This window comes from Dipodomys ordii, unplaced genomic scaffold (genome assembly GCF_000151885.1).
Source record: "Dipodomys ordii isolate 6190 unplaced genomic scaffold, Dord_2.0 Scaffold207, whole genome shotgun sequence".
NCBI classification, from domain to species: Eukaryota; Metazoa; Chordata; class Mammalia; order Rodentia; family Heteromyidae; genus Dipodomys; species Dipodomys ordii.
Window position 1 is genome coordinate 1,965,411 of NW_012267423.1, and position 15,044 is coordinate 1,980,454.

Sequence of the window (15,044 nt, forward strand, 5' to 3'; positions counted from 1 at the left end):
CAGTCTGGGCAGGAAAGTCAGGCTCCATCTCCACCAAACCAACAAAGAGGCTGGAAGTAGAGCTATTGCTCAAGTGGTAGAGCAAAAGAACTCAAGGACAGTGGAAAAGCCCTGAGATCAAGTCCCAGGACCTGCATAAAAATAAAAAAATTGTTGAGTACCATTAATAATTGCTAGTGAAGCTGTGATGAAAGGGATGTTTTCTTAGGAGAATGAAGTAGTGTAATGTTTGAAATGGAAGCTGTTCCTGTATTTATTAATTGCAACTCTATGCTTTATCCTGAGAAGAAAGTACTTCTATTCAAAATGACTCAATATTATTTCTAATACAATCCAAATAGATAATAGAAATGTTTATGATCAGATATATTTGAGATCCTCTACTAAGTACTCACATTTTTTTAATGTTTACTCAGAAAAATAAAACATGATATAATGTTTTTAAAAAGCAGAATATAAGCCAGGACCAGTGGCTTATACCTGTAATCCTATCTACGCAGAAGCCTGAGATTTGAGGATCCCAGTTTGAAGAAATGGAGGTGTGGCTCAAGTGATAGAGTACCAGCCTTAACCAAAAATCTAAGAATTAGCATCCAGGCTCTGAGTCCACGCCCTAGTATTTATATTTATAATATAAATAATATACATTTTACATAGGAAATTATTGCACATTTTGTGGTCTGAAGGTCAGTCCTACAACTTCAAGCCTGTTAGGCAAGTACTCTGCCACTGAACTCTGCCAGAAACACACCTGAATGTTTAATTCGTATATTTAAGGAAGAAAATGCCTACATCAAAATAGGTCAGAATATCAAGTAATTGTCTTTGGAAACTCACATTTTGGCTAATTCTTAAGATAATTATTTTATTTTGCAATTTCCACATTAAATATGCATAGCCTTTACCTCAGAGAAAGATGTTAAAATTAGCATTATAGGGACTAGGAATGTGGCTTAGTGGTACAGTGGTAGATTCTCAAATCTCAGCCTCCTGCAGAGCTAGGACTCTTTACCCTCAATAACCCTGTGAAGCATGTATGAAGCCCTGGGTTCAATTCCTCACTACCACTTAAACAGAAAAGGCCAGAAGTGGCACTGTGGCTCAAGTGATAGAGTGATAGCTTTGAGCAGAAGCACCTCAGGGACCATGCCCAGACCCTGAGTTCAAGCCCCAGGACTGGCAAAAAAAATCAGCACTATGGCACTCATAGGAATAGGCAGAAAGTTTTTGAAGAGACCCAGGGACACAGCACAAAGGAGAATGACTTGACAAATGGGATTACATCAAACTAAAAAGTTTGTGCACAGCAATGGACATAGTTACTAAACTAGAAAGTCAGCCAACAGAGTAGAAGATCTTTGCCAGCAATACGACAGAGGCCTAATATCCAAAATATGCATAAGAATGGCAAAGAAAATGCTCATCATCCCTAGCCATAAAGGAAATGTAAATTAAAACAGCTCTGAGATTCCCTCTCACCCCAGTTAGATTGGCTAATAATGTAAATTCGAACGACAAATTTTGGTGGGGACTTGGGGAAAAAGGAACTCTATTGCACTGTTGGTGGGAATGTAAACAGGTACAACCACTCTGAACAGCAGTCTGGAAGTTCCTCAGAAACCTAAACATAGATCTTCCTTCTGACCCAGCCGTACCATTCCTAGGCATCTACCTAGAGCATCACAAACTAGGATACCATAAAGATACTTACACATCCCCATTCATTGTTGGCACTATTTTTGTTGTTGTTGTTTGTGGGGCTTAAACTCTGGGCCTGGGTGCTGTCCCTGCTCTCTTCAGCTCAAGGTGAGCACTACCGCTGGAGCCATAGCGCTACTTACGGTTTTCTGCCCAGGCTGGCTTTGAACTGCGATCCTCAGATCTCAGCCTCCTGAGTAGCTAGGATTACAGGTGTGAGCCACCAGCGCCCGGCTTGTTGTACTATTTATATTAGCCAAGTTGTAGAAACAGTCCTGATGCCCTAGGATAGATGAGTAGATAAAAAAAAATGTGGTATTTATACATAGTGGAATTAGAGAGACTAATAGGTCATTTGCAGGGAAATGGATGGACCTAGAAGTCATCTTAAATGAGATAAGCCAAGCTCAGAGAGACAAACAGCACATGTTTTCTCTCAGAAGTGGCTTCATTTGTATTTTTTAAATATATCTATTTTTAAATATATATTTTTATTGTAAAGATACTGTACAGAGGGGTTACAGTTACATGAGCAAGGTAATGCATCCATTTCCTATCAAGCATTGTTACCCCCTCTGTTTTTCCCTTTCCTCCCCATCTCCCTTCATTTGTATTTTTAACTTACATTGTTATTGTAGATATAAAAAGTATCAAAACTGTCCAAAAATACTTTGAAACTGTGGCTACATAGACTGTGTTCTTTTAAAGGATCTGCATTTTGATTTGCATTACCTGATTAAATACTACCAAATGTTAGCTATTTCATTAAAAACTCTCAAAATGTGAATCTTGAACTTCAACAGTAACTTATATGATCATTATAGTTATATATAATAACTATAATGGTTATTTTGTGTGTGTCTGTCAGTTCTGGGGCTTGAACTCAGGGCCTGTGTATTGTCCATGAGCTTATTTTTTTTGCTCAAAGCTGGCACTTTACCATTTGATCCACAGCTCCACTTCTGGCTTTTTGGTGATTAATTGGAAGATAAAGAGTCTCTCTTTCATGCCTTTGAACCTTGATTCTCAGATCTCAGCCTCCTGATAAGTAGGTAGGACTACAGGCATGAGTAACCAGTGCCCTGCTCCTTTTGCTTATTTTAATATCCAGGGTTGAATATAAAAATGTTTGCCAAGATGACTAATGTTCTTTATTATTTAAGAAATAAGATATCTTAAACTTTTAGTTTGTAGTATAATAATACGAATTTAGAGGTAGTCTATATATAGCTCATCCTTATTTTTAATTTTGATGCCTAAAGTGACAAATCTGATTCATTTTGTAGATAAAGCAATGGTTTTAAAACATCATCCAGACAAAAGGAAAGCAGCTGGGGAACCAATAAAAGAAGGAGATAATGACTACTTCACTTGTATAACTAAAGGTAAGAAAATATAGTCAGGAATTTCTCATGCCTGAATTGGGTTTCCTATATGAATTGGGTTTCCTATATGTACCTATCCCATGACTGTTATGTATGTGTGTGTGTGAGTGTGTGAGTGTATGAGTGTGTTAATGAGTTTGAACTCAGGGGCTCAACCAGCAGCATCAACACTTAGAGTTTGTTAGAAGTGTAGAATCTTGGATTTTGTTCCAGAACTATTTATTATTGGGAATTGAATCCAGGGCTTTGGGCCCTTGCTAAGCAAGTAGCGTTCCTTCGATCCTTCCCTTTGTATTTTGTTTTTGAGATAAAATCCTTTTGACTAAACAGGCTAGCCGGACATCCTCCTACCTGTGCTGCCCAAGTAGTTGGCATTACAAGCATTTACCATCACACCCAGGTCCCAGATGATGCTTTTTTTTTTTAAGTTGGGTCTTACTGTGTTATTCAGTTTGGTAATCTGCTTCAGGCTCCCAAGTGCACTGGTATTCTTAGAAGTGATATATTACTATAGATAACCCATTAAGTGTGTTTATTGATCGAACTACTATATATAGACTACCATATAGACTACCAAGAACTTTTGCCACTTCAGATTCTTTGTGGAATTAACTATTCCTCAGATGTGCTAGTTGCAGGTGGTTGAGTTTAGTGGAAGCATGTCTAAGACCCTGGGTTCACTCCCCAGCATTGTAAAAGACAAGATGGTTATGTCATAGTATAGGCTCCACAATTTATTAGTACTTACATTGTCGTAACATCGTTAAGTAGATTAATATAGTCAATCACCACTTCTGAATATTTCCATAAGTGTGATCTTACATTTTATACTATTTTTGTGTGTAGTGAAGGGTGAGGATGGGGATTGGGGATTCATGACTTGCAATAGTGTCTTGTTTTGTAGACCAGGCTGGCCTAAAACTTGGGGTCCTTCCTGCCTCAGGCATCTAAGTGCTAGGATTATACATGTGTGATACTATGCTTGGCTTGATGTTGTTTCTTAAACCTTAGATATACGCCCTTCAAGTGTAGTCTTCAGCCCACTGTTATACAATGCTTAAGGAGTGTAAGGTTTTTACATCTTTTACAGTATTGAGCTCTTGGAATTTTTTAGGTTCTTCCTTCCCAGAGTCTGCTTTCTTGAGTAGTTAATATTTAAAACTTATCACTTATGTACCAGTAGTACTTAAAGGAGTTAAATACATACAGTTATATCCAGAAGTACCAGAACTGTTGTTCCTAAATGTAATTCTTGGGCTGGGAAGGTGGCTCAGTGGTAGAGCGCTTGCCTTGCATGCCTGAGGCCCTGGGTTCGATTCCTCAGCACCACATAAGCAAAAAGAAAAAAAGCCGGAAGTGGCACTGTGGCTCAGGTGGTAGAGTGCTAGCCTTGAGCTGAAGAGCTGAGGGACAGTGCCCAGGCCAAGAGTTCAGGCCCCACGACCGGACCCCCAAAAAAAAACAAAAGCAAATAAATGTAATTCTCCCTCAAAACACAAAAATAATTTCAGCTGTAAAAATTAGTAAATTTTTTAAGTTTAGTGGTGTTTGACTCGGTGGTGTAATCTGACCTTTTTTTTCTCAGCTTATGAAATGTTATCTGATCCAGTGAAAAGACGAGCATTTAACAGTGTAGATCCTACTTTTGATAACTCAGTTCCCTCTAAAAGTGAAGCAAAGGACAATTTCTTTGAAGTGTTTTCCCCAGTGTTTGAAAGGAATTCCAGGTGAGTTAAAGCACCCTTTCTGATCATAATGCTGTATTGGCTTACTTTTTATATTGAGCTTTCTATTATCTTCCACTGACAATAGTTTTGTTTCTAGTGTGTTAGCATAGGCTCTCATTTAAACAAATGTTCTGCATTTCCATAACGAAATAATGAGATGTTTTTCTTATACATTTTCTTTGGGGAAGCCAAGAGTGGTGGTTCATGCCTGTAATCCTAGTATTGCAGAGACTGAGGAAGTAGTGAATGTTATCCTGAGCTACATAGCAAGACCCAAATATAAATAAATAAATAAATAAATACAATATTTTAAAATATTATATTTATTTTTAAAATGTTTTATTAAATAGTGTGAAACTGTTTAGATGACAGGACTTTCTCTTTCTTTGTTTTCCTTTTATTAGTGGCTACACTGTATGGCTCATTGTCAATTGAGAAAAGCTTTGAATGCTTTTTTTTTTTGGTCCGGTCGTGGGGCCTGAACTCTGGGCCTGGGCGCTGTCCCTCAGCTCTTCAGCTCAAGGCTAGCACGCTACCACTTGAGCCACAGCGCCACCTCCGGCCTTTTTCTTGTGGTGCTGAGGAATTGAACCCAGGGCCTCTGGCATGCAAGGCAAGTGCTCTACCACTGAGCCACCTTCCCAGCCCCAAGCTTTGAATTCTTTAAGATTAAAGTATGCAGAATTTGTTGTATTAAAATGTGTTTTAAAATAGTATACAGTACCAATATCCTAGTCTTTTTTTGTTGTTGTTCCATCAAAAATATCCCTTAAAATTTATGTGTTAGCTTAGTTGGAAACTGGAGAGCTTGAAAACCCTTTGATGCCTCTTCACTGAAGAGATTCTGAGTTTGAATACTTTCAGTTTGTTTTTGGTTGGTCATGGGATTTGAACTCAGGGCTTGGGTTCTGTCCCTGAGTTTTTTTTTTTTGCTCAAGGCTAGCACTGTACCACTTTGAGCCACAGCTCTGCTTGCAGTTTTCTGGTCATTAATTGGAGGTAAAGTCTCAGACTTTCCTGGGTGGCTTTGAACCTCCATCCTCAGTTTTCAGCCTCTTGAGTAGATTACATGTGTGAGCCACTAACTCCTGGCTTACTTTTAGGGATTGCACTGTGCTGCAAAATTTGCAAACTACTTTGATGTGAGCAGTTTGGATCCATAGAATATTTTTCTTACCCTTCCTGATATTTATTGTGCAACAGGATGATATAAAGGTTTAGTGATGTGTGTGTGTGTGTGTGTGTGTGTGTGTGCGTGTGTGTGTATGTGTGTGTGATATAATAGACTAGATAGCATGAGTGAGTAGCAGTGTAAAGATTTTTTCAGAGGTAATAAGTGAAGTGCTAAGCCTAAAAGACTGGCGGTAAGGTGGTTGGTGTTGTAGAATTGGAAACCCATCTGTAAATATTAACATGATTCGTGCCGGGCATTGGTGGCTCACGCCTATAATCCTAGCTACTCAGGGGGGCTGAGATCTGAGGATCATGGTTCAAAGCCAGCCTGGGCAGTCCGTGAGACTCTTATCTCCAATAAACCACTCAAAAAACTGGAAGTGGCGCTGTAGCTCGAGTGGTAGAGCGCTTGTCTTGAGCTGAAGTGCTGAGGGACAGTGCTTAGGCCCAGAGTTCAAGCCCCAGGACCACCAAAAAAAAAAAAACTAACATGATTGGGAAGGCTAGGCCTACAGCTTGCTGCCTACAGCCTACAAAAGGAGCCTGAGAAAAAACATGATTTGCTATTTTGTCCTAGCCTGTGGCAGCTGCTACATTGTATTTTGTGGAATTAAAAGTAACTAATGGGTAGAAGACCATTTGTCTTTTGCCCTTCCCCCCACCCTTCCATCCTACCCTCAGTCTCTTTTTTTAACTCGTGTATTTATTTAGCTCATCACTGCTGCTGGCTGGCCATCCCCATCTTTTGCTTGGATGTTATAGGTGAGGGAAATTAGAGGGATTGGAAAAAGCCTAGTTTTTAATACATTAAGTTGTAGGTTGACTACATAGTTTTGAGTCAGATTATTCTTATTAATATTTCAGGTGGTCAAATAAAAAAAATGTCCCTAAACTTGGTGATATGAATTCATCCTTTGAAGATGTAGATGCATTTTATTCTTTCTGGTAAGTAGATTCACTACTGTTATTACTTTACTTTTTTATAAATTTACTGTAGAATCTTTACTGAACAAAAAGCACACTGTTCAGAAATGGAATAAAGGTTTTCATGCATGTATTGTGTATTTTCAGTGTGATATTTAGGCTTCTGTGATTTTTAGTCTAATTAATGTGAGGTAGATATCAAGCATTTGTTAAAAAAATAATTAAAAACAAGTCCATCTTCCTACTTAAAAGTACTTGACATACATAGTGTTTTTTGGGTAACTAAATCTTGTGTGTGTGTGAGACCTACTTAAAAGTACTTGACATACATAAGTGTTTTTTGGGTAACTAAATCTTGTGTGTGGGTGAGAGTGTGTGTGAGAGAGAGACAGACTAGAGATTATACTTGGTGTCTCAAGTTTGCTAAACAGGCTTTCTACTATGTGAACCACTCAGTCTTTTTTGCATTGTTTGTATTCAAAAGAGGGTCTCAAGCCTATAATCCTAGCTACTCAGGAGGCTGAGGTCTGTGGATCAAGTTTCAAAGCCAGCCTGGGCAGGAAAGTCTGAGACTTACCTCCACTAAACTACCAAAGAAGCTAGAAGTGGAGGAGGGCTAGTGGTAGAGCACTAGCCTTGAGCTTTTGCTTAAGTGACAGCACTAAGGCCCTGAGTTCAAGCCCCAGGACTGGCATCAAAAAAATAATAGGGTCTTGCTTTATGCCTAGAGTGTACTCGACTTAGATCCGTCTACTTGTACTTCCGTCATCACTGGGGATAATGAGCACATCGCTGTATCCAGCCATGTGCTTCCACTGTGACTGGGATAACAGGAGTGCACACTGCACTGTTGATTGAAGGGAGTTCCTAAAACTTTTGATCTTGAGCTGCTGTCCTCCAGTCTCCATCTCTCACATAGCTAGGATTAAAAGCTTGAGTTCCTGCACCTGACTCTTAATAGGGACAAGTTTAGCAAAATTCTTCCTGTGTCAGTACTAGGCTTGAACTCAGGGCCTGGGCATTGTCCCTTAGCTTTTTCACTCAGGTTGGTGCTCTGCCACTTGAGCCACAGCTACACTTTGAGCTTTTTGGTTGTTAGTTGAAGAAAGTCTTATAGACTTTCCTATCTGACTAGCTTTGAACCTCAGTGCTCAGATCTCAGTTTTCTGAGTGTTGGGATTACATATATGTCACCACAGCAGATCCAAAATATTTATTGTGTACTATACTTTCTTATTAAGTATTTAGTGACTATGGAAATATAGAATTGCTATAGATTTAGTTTTTGTGTTTCTTTTCTTTTCTTTTTTTTTTTTGTTCAGTTGTGGGGCTTGAACTCTGGGCCTGGGCGCTGTCCCTCAGCTCTTCAGCTCCAAGCTAGCGCTCTATCATTTGAGCCACAGCGTCACTTCCGGTTTTCTGGGGCTTTATTGGAGATAAAAGTGTCATGGACTTTCCTGCCAGGGCTGGCTTTGAACCGAGATTCTCAGATCTAAGCCTCCTAAGTAGCTAGGATGACAGGTGTGAGCCACTGGTGCCCAGTGCCCAGCTAAGATTTAGTTTTATCAGTTGCAGTTGTTTTTACATTCCAAGGACAAACTAGATATAAAATAACTATGACTAGCCTTGATAGCAGAGATATGTCATTTTTGACTGAGGGGCGCTTAGTATCTGTACATTTTCATACCAAAAGCCATGTCATTTATAAAAGAAGATGACACTGAGGAATTGAACATACTGTTTGTTCAATACCAGAAGGGTGAGAAGGGAACCTATTTATACAATTTCATCTATTCTTGATTACCATTCTTTAAAATTGCAGGTTTCTGACTTTATATTATAACGATTTTTCTTTTTTTAAAATGTTTTTCAATTGTATATTTCTGTCTATATTAGGTATAATTTCGATTCTTGGAGAGAATTTTCTTATTTAGATGAAGAAGAAAAAGAAAAAGCCGAATGGTATGTATGCAGATCATGGTATCAGCAGGAGAACATTTGTTTGGTTCTTTTGTTTGGTTCATTTTTTTTCTTTTTTGGCTAGTTCTGGGGCTTGATTGAACTCAGGGCTTAGGTGCTGTCTCTGAGCTTCTTTTGCTCAAGGCTAGCACTGTACCATTTAAGCCCACAGCACCACTTCTAGCCTTTTCTGTTTATATTATGCTAAGGAACCAAACCCAGGGCTTCATGCATGCTAGACAAGCACTCTACCACTAAGCCACATTCCCAGCCACATTTTATATTTTTTAAATAGTTGTGTTTCTGTCATTTTATTTTGTCTCAATAAGTAGCCCAGGCTGGCCTAGAATGATATTCCTGCTTCAGCCTCCCAAGTGCTGGGAATACAGATAAATACACTATGCTTGGTCAAAATAAGTTTTTTAATACAATATTTTGAAATTCCTTATCACAAATTAAGCTACATAGCTAAGTCAGTAATTGAATAGGATATGCCTATGATATTGCCTAGGGATATAATTGTCAGAGTAGTTCAACCTAGCAAATTATTCTTTTCTTGGTTGTTTAGCCTAGGACTTACTTTTTCTGCAATGTGTAAGAATGTCCCCCCCAAAATCAAAATTAATACTAAATAAAATCACTTAACCTTCCAAGATGTTATTTATATATTTTATTTATAACAGTTTGTTTACAATATTTTGTTTTGTAGTCGTGATGAGCGAAAATGGATTGAAAAGCAGAACAGAGCAACAAGAGCACAAAGGAAAAAAGAAGAAATGAACAGAATAAGAACATTAGTTGGTAAGTATAGAGTTGTTTATACAACAGTATTCAATGCTCTTTTGCTATTTGCTAGTTTCAGTTCAACAAATCAATTTATAAATACAATGCATCTTAATCATTATTACCCCTTCCTTCATTTTTCCTAATGTCTCCCAACGCTACCCATCCATCCCCTCGGGTCATGTGGTTCCATTTTCACATATGTACATTGTATATAATAACTGTATTCACTTCCTCTCTATACTTGTCCCTCTTTGCCTTAACACCTTTCCTCCTGTAATAAAACATATTTCAATTGTTTTAAATGTTAGAAATTCAAAGGATTATTATCTTGCCCATGTAATTGTAACCCCTCTATACGGTATTTTCACAATAAAAAAAAACAAAAAAAGAAAAAAAAATTCAAAGAATTGATTTATTTTTGGTAGACAATGCTTATAGCTGTGATCCCAGGATAAAAAAATTTAAGGAAGAAGAAAAAGCCAAGAAAGAAGCAGAAAAGAAAGCAAAAGCTGAAGCAAAACGGAAGGAGCAAGAAGCTAGAGAAAAAGTAAGATGACATTTGGTAAAGTTGGACTGTAAATGTTCTTTAACTTTTTTTTTTGTTTTCCTTTGTTTTTGTTAGTCATGGAGACTTGAACTCAGAGCCTACTCACTGTCCCTGAGCTCTTTTTGCTCAAGGCTAATTAGTGCTCTACTACTTTGAGCCACAGTGCTACTTCTGGTTTTCTGGTGGTTTATTGACAATAGAATTCTCATGGACTTTCTTGCCCAGGCTGGCTTTGAACTGCAGTCCTTAGATCTCAGCCTCCTGAATAGGATTACAGGTGTGAGCCACTGGTTCTGAGCTTGTTTTTCTTTTTTGTCAGTTGTGGGGCTTGAACTCTGGGTCTGGGCGCTGTTCCTGAGCTCCTCACTCAAGGCAAGCTCTCTACCACTTGAGCCACAGTGCCACTTCGGGTTTTCTGGTGGTTAGTTGGAGATAAGAGTCTCAGGGACTTTCCTGCCCTGTCTGGGCTGGTTTTGAACCACCATCCTCAGATGTCAGCCTCCTGAATAGTGAGGATTACAGGTGTGAGCCACCAGCGCCCGGCTTGTTTTTGTTTTTGTTTTTTTTAACAAAAACTAAAACAAAACCCCAGTGATCTGGAAGCAGAGAATTGGGTATTACTCAATCTGGACAGGTTAGTATAATTTATAGTTTAGATGTACCTTACCAGCAGGTTTTGAGTAAAAACATATTGTATAAAGTCCTTTAATTCTATACTTACATTTAAATGTCTATTATAATTTTCTAATAAATGTAGAACTCTACCAACTGTTTTCCTCAGATTATCCTTTAGACTTCATTCACTTGATGTATCATCTTTTTTCTAATTTGTTAATATTGAGTTTTAAAAATAAGATTATAGAACATTTAGAAATTCTAATTTTCCTATTAAAGTGATTTTACTTATCAATTTCAAAGCAAAGACAAGCTGAATTAGAAGCTGCTCGGTTGGCTAAGGAGAAAGAAGAAGAGCAAGTTAGACAGCAAGCATTACTGGCAAAGAAGGAAAAAGATATCCAGAAAAAAGCCATTAAGAAGGAAAGGCAAAAACTTCGAAATTCATGCAAGGTATGTCAGATTGGTCAGACAAACACTGGAGATAAGTAAATCAGTTTCTCAAGCTTAAAAAGTTTTCTTCTTATACAACTATAGTTAAACAGGTATACATTGTATCCTGAAATATTGAATTATGACATTACTGAAATGATTAATATTCTGATACTCAATATTCACATCTCCTTGATTATCTCAATAATGTCCTTTTACAGTTGGTTTAAGTAAATTTGAATTTAAATAAGGTCAATGCAAAATCTTCAGTCGTTGTGACCTGCTTAGACAACCTAATTGAAAACTGGCCCTATCAGCAGGCTTTGGAACAGACTCAATAAAAATGCAAGTGTTGGTTATCTCTTCAGGCATTTTAGTTTGTTTTTTTTGGTCCAGTCGTGGGGCCTGAACTCTGGGCCTGGGCGCTGTCCCTCAGCTCTTCAGCTCAAGGCTAGCGCTCTACCACTTGAGCCACAGCGCCACTTCCGGCTTTTCTTTTTGCTTATGTGGTGCTGAGGAATCGAACCCAGGGTCTCATGCATGCAAGGCATGCGCTCTACCACTGAGCTACCTTCCCAACCCCGTCAGGCATTTTAGTATCACATAATACTTCCTAGGTAGAAGATTCAGTTTAGAAGGATGTAGTGTATAAAAGCAATAAAAGCATGGGCTCATGGGAGGTTGTGTGGCTTGAAGTCATTTGCATACCACTTGCTAGCTGTTGGGCCTTTGGGAGGTTACCTCATCACTATGATGCCTCACTTTCCATGCCTATACTATAGCTGAAGTAATACCTAGTTATACATTTGAGGTAAGGATGATGGTAAGGCTAAAGGGTGAGGTTTAGGGTTAGGTTTATGGTTAGGGTTAGGGTTAGGGTGAGGGTTAGATTGAGGATTAGGGTTAGGGTTAGGTTAGTGAGAGGTTTAGGGTGAGGATGAGGGTTAGTTTGAGGGTTAGAATTAGGGTTAGGGTAAAAGCTAGGGTGAGGGTGAGGGTAAGAGTTAGGGTTATGGTTAGGGTGAGGTTTAGGATTAGGGTGAGGGTTTGGGCTACTGTGACATTTAGTGTTAGTGTTAGGGTTAGGGTGAGGGTGAGGGTTAGGCATATAATGAAAACCTGATAAAATGTCAGAAGGTCAATTAGGAACTAGCAAAGTTGCATAGTACTCAAGATTATGCATAAATGGGATAAAAATTTTAGCATTTGGTAACCTTGTTCTATTGCTTCTTTCCAGCATGAATTAATTTACTTATTAAATAACTTGAAGGTGGCTCAGTGGTAGAACGCTTGCCTTGCATGCCTGAGGCCCTGGGTTTGATCCTATGCTTAGCAGTTATTATAAATATGTATATGACATAGTCCTTGCCTTCAGAAATCCACTGATTTATTAATAGAAAATTACAAGAAATATATAAACAATTCAAACACTTAAAGATTAGTGCTAGATTATGATACCAAAAGGACAGTCAAGCAGGGCTTTATGCTGAGCAAGAGCCAGAGGCCAGGAGTTCAAGCCCTAATACCAACATAAATACACAAAAGGAAATCTTTGTTTCTAGTATGATTTAACTAGTACAGCAATATGTACTTGGGATTCTAGATAAGAGATGAAAGTGTAAGAGAATGCAGAAACACAGAGAAATAAGATTTAGTGAGTTAGGGGTACCTGAACAGATGAGGAGCCAGGTCCTAACTAGGGTTTCACATGTCTTTTCAAAGGTAATTTTTCCTAATGCCTTCTGTTCCTATTAAAATTCTTTTTTGTAGTTTCATGCTTAATGGATTTGTTCAGCACAGTAGGCAGGCAAAGTTAAAAGAGGATGTTATATAGACTTTCTTGGATCCTTAGTTGCTTTTTTTTTGTTGTTGGTCATGGGGCCTGAACTCTGGGCCTGGGTGCTATCCCTCAGCTCTTCAGCTCAAGGCTAGCACTCTTAGCACTTGAGCCACAGCGCCAGCCACTTCTGGCTTTTTCTGCTTATGTGGTGCTGAGGAATTGAACCCAGGGCCTCATGTATGCGAGGCAAGCACTCTACCACTGAGCTACCTGCCCAGTCCCAGCTCCTTAACTTTTATGATATCTAGTCTTTATTTTTTTAATAGTGTTTTTGTTTTTTATTTTTTAATAGTGTTTTTGTTTTATTGGCCTACATTAGTTGTACAAGAATATCCAGTCATTTTGAATCATCTTCTTTTCTTGTTCTCCTCACACTCGGTATAATGCCCTTTATCACTAGCCGATCAGGAGGACATCTGGCGACACACAGGACATTGTGTAAGAATTTACACAATGAAGTTTACATCTGAATTTACATCTGAAGTCTTTCATAGGCTCATGCTTCATAATTGAGTAGCTAATACATGTGGATGTATTTCTGAATGTCAGTAGATACAAGATTAAGGTGTTTGCATTTTGTGTTTTTAGACCTGGAATCACTTTTCAGACAATGAGGCAGAACGGGTGAAAATGATGGAAGAAGTGGAAAAACTTTGTGATCGGCTTGAATTAGCAAGGTATATATATGGAACTATTATTGAGTTCTGAGTTCAGGATTTATTTTTATCCCGTGACCTTTTTTTAATATATTTATTTATTGTGATGCTTGGGAGTCAAACCAAGGGCTTCATGAATGTTAGACAAGTGTTCTGCCACTGAACTATACCCTCTATTGCTCATCGATTTTTTTTTTTTTTCTTTAGCTTACAGTGCTTGAATGAAACACTCACGTCATCTACAAAAGAAGTAGGAAAGGCTGCTCTGGAAAAACAGGTAATAGGACACAGAATTTCTACTTAATTTAAGCATTTAAATATTTTATCCTTTTTTACCTTATAGGTTACTAAAGGCAAAACAATGTTTTTATCTTGGATTGCTTATACTCAGTGCTGTTTATTTAAATTTGGTTAAACTTACTTTTTAAATCACAAATAGTGTTTGATGTGTGATATTATAGTTTTTATAGTCATTATTTGAACAACTAATTCCTCTAGTATATTTATAGGATAACATTTAAATCCAAATCTTTGTTCTCTCTAGTCTGTACCTTTATTTGAAAATGAGGAATCAGGCTGACCCAGGAATTGAATTGATCTCAACAAGTATTGTACTGTATATGTGTGTACATACATATAAATATATGCACATGCCTAGGTGCTTTTGGAGAAATCCCCAGTACTAGTGCTGCTACAGAGGAGCTTGAGTTAAAAAAAAAAAGCTTGAATAAAAAAATGGAGGGCCGGTGGCTTAGTGGTTGAGTGCTTGCCTTGCATGCATGAGGCCCTGGGTTCAATTCCTCAGCACTGGGTAAACAGAAAAAGCTGCAAGTGGCTCTGTGGCTCAAATGGTAGAGCACTAGCCTTGAGCTGAAGAGCTGAGGGACAGTGCCCAAGCCCAGAGTTTAGGCCCCACAACAGACAAAACAATAAAATAAAAAATGGAGGGCCCACAGTAAATGCTACAAGACAGGGAGGGCCAGGTCATAGGGCCAGGATAGGCTCAGGGAAATCCTTGGGGAAAAGACATTGCTAAAATGAAGGTTAAGTCATTACATGAACTAAAAAGTAGAAGATGATAGTGAGTATAACTAGGAAGTTAAGTTGGTTAAGAAAAATAGAAAAAAATTAAGTAGGTTTCTACTACTAGTAGGATAGTTTCCATTACTGAAAGATCTTTTAGCAGAAGGGTCTGCACTGTATTTATTATGTCACTAGTGAGAAAGGTGCAATAGGTCGATTTCAGGTAGTTCTAACAATATCATTGTAAGGTTCTGGATTATGAGGGATGAGAATTCAACT

General features: G+C 38.3%; 1 protein-coding gene across 3 annotated transcripts in view; it reads left to right on the forward strand.

The window, feature by feature from the left end:
* The window catches only part of Dnajc2 (DnaJ (Hsp40) homolog, subfamily C, member 2), a 35,392-nt gene that overhangs the window by 15,838 nt on the left and 4,510 nt on the right, over nucleotides 1–15,044 (forward strand). For all 3 annotated transcript variants that reach the window (XM_013035272.1, XM_013035273.1, XM_013035274.1), the window contains 9 exons: nucleotides 2,985–3,083; nucleotides 4,669–4,810; nucleotides 6,848–6,928; nucleotides 8,804–8,869; nucleotides 9,576–9,667; nucleotides 10,078–10,199; nucleotides 11,118–11,267; nucleotides 13,675–13,763; nucleotides 13,950–14,019. In XM_013035272.1, coding sequence (XP_012890726.1) covers nucleotides 2,985–3,083; nucleotides 4,669–4,810; nucleotides 6,848–6,928; nucleotides 8,804–8,869; nucleotides 9,576–9,667; nucleotides 10,078–10,199; nucleotides 11,118–11,267; nucleotides 13,675–13,763; nucleotides 13,950–14,019 — 911 coding nt within the window. The remainder of the gene's footprint in view (nucleotides 1–2,984; nucleotides 3,084–4,668; nucleotides 4,811–6,847; nucleotides 6,929–8,803; nucleotides 8,870–9,575; nucleotides 9,668–10,077; nucleotides 10,200–11,117; nucleotides 11,268–13,674; nucleotides 13,764–13,949; nucleotides 14,020–15,044) is intronic.